The sequence below is a fragment of the Opisthorchis viverrini genome, assembly GCF_000715545.1.
Source record: "Opisthorchis viverrini unplaced genomic scaffold opera_v5_2, whole genome shotgun sequence".
In the NCBI taxonomy this organism is placed as follows: Eukaryota; Metazoa; Platyhelminthes; class Trematoda; order Opisthorchiida; family Opisthorchiidae; genus Opisthorchis; species Opisthorchis viverrini.
In genome coordinates, this window is record NW_008751658.1 from 491,183 (window position 1) to 494,748 (window position 3,566).

Genomic DNA, 3,566 nt, shown 5'->3' on the forward strand with positions numbered 1-3,566 from the left:
AGAAGCCATTGAACTTGGGGGGTCTGTAGTATCGTCCTGTGCACAAGAAAGTGAAAGAATGCACAAGTGAACCAGACAAATTTCTGTGACAAGGTTATCCACTGTTGGAAAGCAGAAAAACCTGTCCGACCACAAAGCCAACAATGCGTCTCAAATGGACCCATATATTAATACGCAGTGAATGTAAACCACAGTTGTAATAGTCGTCCTTTGTCTGCATAAAGGGCTGTCTGAAGCTATCATGCCTTTTGATATACCATAGTGGGCGGAGCAGGAAGCCAAGGGACCGATACAGAGCTGCACGACCATTCAACAAGTTGCGACGATATTCGAGATATCGCGATACATGTATGGACGTAATACACTACTCTTAAGGTTGCTGAAAATTCTTCGACAGCCCACAACCGGTTTCGCTCTTCTTGATAACAGTTCAATGACCATCTGCATGAGTCAACAGCTGGTTAGTATTTAAATCTCACAAACGTTTTGGCATTTTATGAGGCGTTCTTCCCCACATACTGAGCGATGGTGAGCTAGCACACCATAAGTTCCGACTATCGAATCATCCTCCAAGGCTAGATACTAAGAAAACTGATAAATGCAATTGATGCAATGTAATGCATGAAGCTGGTTGGCACGTAGCGGGACGTTGCGGTGTACAATTTTGTATAATGAAAGTAGAAAAATAGAATCTGTTCAAGGTACATATTGATCATCCCAGATGAACGTACTGCAACGGGCGACCGGATTGTCCTTGGAGCCTTGGGGTCGGGCGCACACCCAAAACCTTCTTCCACGTTTGCTCCCGGAGGTTGTCGATGCCTGCTTCACCGAACGCAGGACGCACGGCTCGTTATGCCCCCGACATCGAGGAGCTTTTTTCGGTCCGCTTAAAAGACGTTGCCAAGCTGCGGCTGAGTGCTGGGCTTTTTTAGCATCTGCTTGTTCAACTATTTCCTGGAGTCTGATGGCTTCCAAATTATCGGCTGACTCCACCGGATCAGTATCGCTAAGCCGCTGCTCTTTTCTAAGCGCAGGTGGGTATTGATCAACGTCTGAGGATACGGAGCGGGCTAGTAAAAAATAAATAAACAGGGTATGCGGAAACACCTAGACAAGATTTGTCACAAGACATAGTATCAGCCAAATACGAGGCTCAAATATCTTACACGGCTACTGCGACAATGAAAAAAAGCAGGCAAATTCCGGAAATATCGGCAACCCACTTGGTAACTGTTATGATAACAGACGGTCTCAACTAGGGAAAAATAGCTGAACTTTATAGATCGTATATGGTGTAGTGCCTGACAGAGAACGCTACTGTGAGCTTTGAAGAAGAGTGGCCTTCTTTCTCCGAAAAAGTATTTTGGAGAGTATGGTTCTTGCATTGGACGACACAGATATACGAATGGACTGCGGCAGGTGTCATCATGTGGAGGGCCGTAAAAGAGAGATAAGGCGTTAGGCTGGGGACAGCGCCGAGAATGAAAACTGAAATGAAATGAAAATGAATGAAAACCCCTGTCCAATTCAGGAATGGGGAATGTTTACCTGGATAGGCTAAACGATTAGACTGACACAAAGTTCGTATGCTTACGTACTTTTAGCGAAAGGACCAGCCGTATTATGTAAAACTTCCTTCTGTCCTCAGAGCTTATTAAAACAGCGCGAATGGGCCCAGTAATGAGTTATTGAATTGACAATAATACGAATTGCCAGAAAACAAAACCGATTCCGAGCGAAGCACAGTTCACTCCGTCGGGATACGTAGGATTCCAAAGTGTGACATTCCAGCAACGTGAAAAAATTGAACGAGACCATCTCGGAGGTGCAACATTGGGTTGAACAAGCATATTCACTGCCCAGTGAAGGTAAGCCTGTGGTAAACTGCAGTCCCCTATCGGAATAGGCGACCGAGCGACACTGCATTACCAGTCTATCTATACGACGCCAAAGTATTCTCAGAAATACAGTAACTCACTCAACTGTTGATGTGAGCATGAATCAGAACTGCACGTTCTAACGGAATTGGAGTGAACTACTGGACTTCTCTATGAACGTCTCTTTCGACCTTGTCATCACTACGTTTGAACTAGGGGGCCTGTGTACACGCCGAAGCAGATCCCAGTAGACTGTCCTCACCTCAGTTACTATGCTTTTACACCAGTTGAAAACCGGAAAAACACAGTTCATTTCTACTGTGTGCGAGGAAAACACGAATACGGCGTTCAAGCCAAAACTTTGTGAGGATGAATTATTCGCAGTTGGGTGCTTGCTTCCCAGAGTCGAATGGATTGGATACTATCGGGAAAAACCTGTAGTGCTCTTTCCGTAGACCGTGTGATAGCACCTGTTATATACTTTTGCTCGACTGCACTGCAGCTGCGCGACACTGAAGGTCAGTTCGTGGCAAACTGATCAAATACGAACAAAGAGGTTACAGGATCATTAGTCCACCTATTTAGTCGCCCTCATTGTGAAAATTCTCCTTCTGGGAAATATCGAAATTATAGCTAGAGTGACCAACACCGATCGGCTAAATTCAGCAATTACGTTAAACAAAGTTGCTAGATACCTGATGCCTATTCATGTGGTTGCTCGTGGGACCAATCAATACTTATCTCAGGCTTGACGGTACAGGTTTCAGCCTGTCATACAACGAGGTAACCTCAAGTGAAAAATGTAAACCAGTTACTGAGTGGTCGGCTGAATCTGTTGCAGTCACATTCCTTTGTAATTAGTCCTTGCCCGCACCGACGACCTGTGAAGATATTATCCATCTAGTAATGGAGCCGTACAGCTTACCATAGAAAGCGTTGTATTCCTGGAAATCTGTCAAAAAGGCTCACTTCACTCCAGGAAAACCTATCTATTAACACAAAACGATGGGGTTTTCTTAAATGACAGCAATGATCACCACACTTTTAATAATCCACTGATTGTGCAAATGTGTTCGGTTCACTATCTGATCGGGTCTGCGACACATGGGATCGGTCGACCTCTGTTCTAATTACCCGATTGGCTTAAACTGTTACGTTGACTAAAACAACCGGGTTTTACTGGTTGTATAATTGAAATCCGAATTCACGTTTAGAGGAAAGCTCTGTCCGTTGCCTAGAGGGCAGTCTCTCACACCATATTCACCAATGGCCCGTCACTTTGTACGAGACGGCCTTACCTTGGGTTCTGTGTGGCCTGGTAACCCCACAGGTATCTTGGAAATGACCGTGACAGGATAGTGCGGAGTGAGAAAGCAACCAAGATAACCGAATTAGACCTAACAATGAACAGAACCCGGATTAGATATTTCCACCTATGGGTGGGCGTCAAGACGGATGCCAAATACACAAATATGGAACCCAGAAGCCGTGCTACAACCTGTGGTGCACTCACGTAAAGACATTGCCTTCAATGCATAGCTCCTTTTCCAACCCCCCCCCACTTGACAGCCCACTGTACCTATCCCCCCCCAAAAAAAAAAACATCGGTGAACGAAACTGCGGCAGCTACAACAACTGTACGACGAGTACGCGGTTATTACAGCTAACAATGATGATGGTGATGAT

General features: G+C 45.2%; 1 protein-coding gene across 1 annotated transcript in view; it reads right to left on the reverse strand.

Annotated features, from left to right (window-relative positions):
- Positions 1 to 309: 309 nt before the first annotated feature.
- The window catches only part of T265_00178 (hypothetical protein), a gene marked incomplete at both ends in the record, with an annotated part of 30,356 nt that continues 27,099 nt past the window's right edge, over positions 310 to 3,566 (reverse strand). The window contains 2 exons of the mRNA XM_009163886.1: positions 310 to 441; positions 706 to 1,073. Of these exons, the coding sequence (XP_009162150.1) occupies positions 310 to 441; positions 706 to 1,073 (500 nt within the window). The remainder of the gene's footprint in view (positions 442 to 705; positions 1,074 to 3,566) is intronic.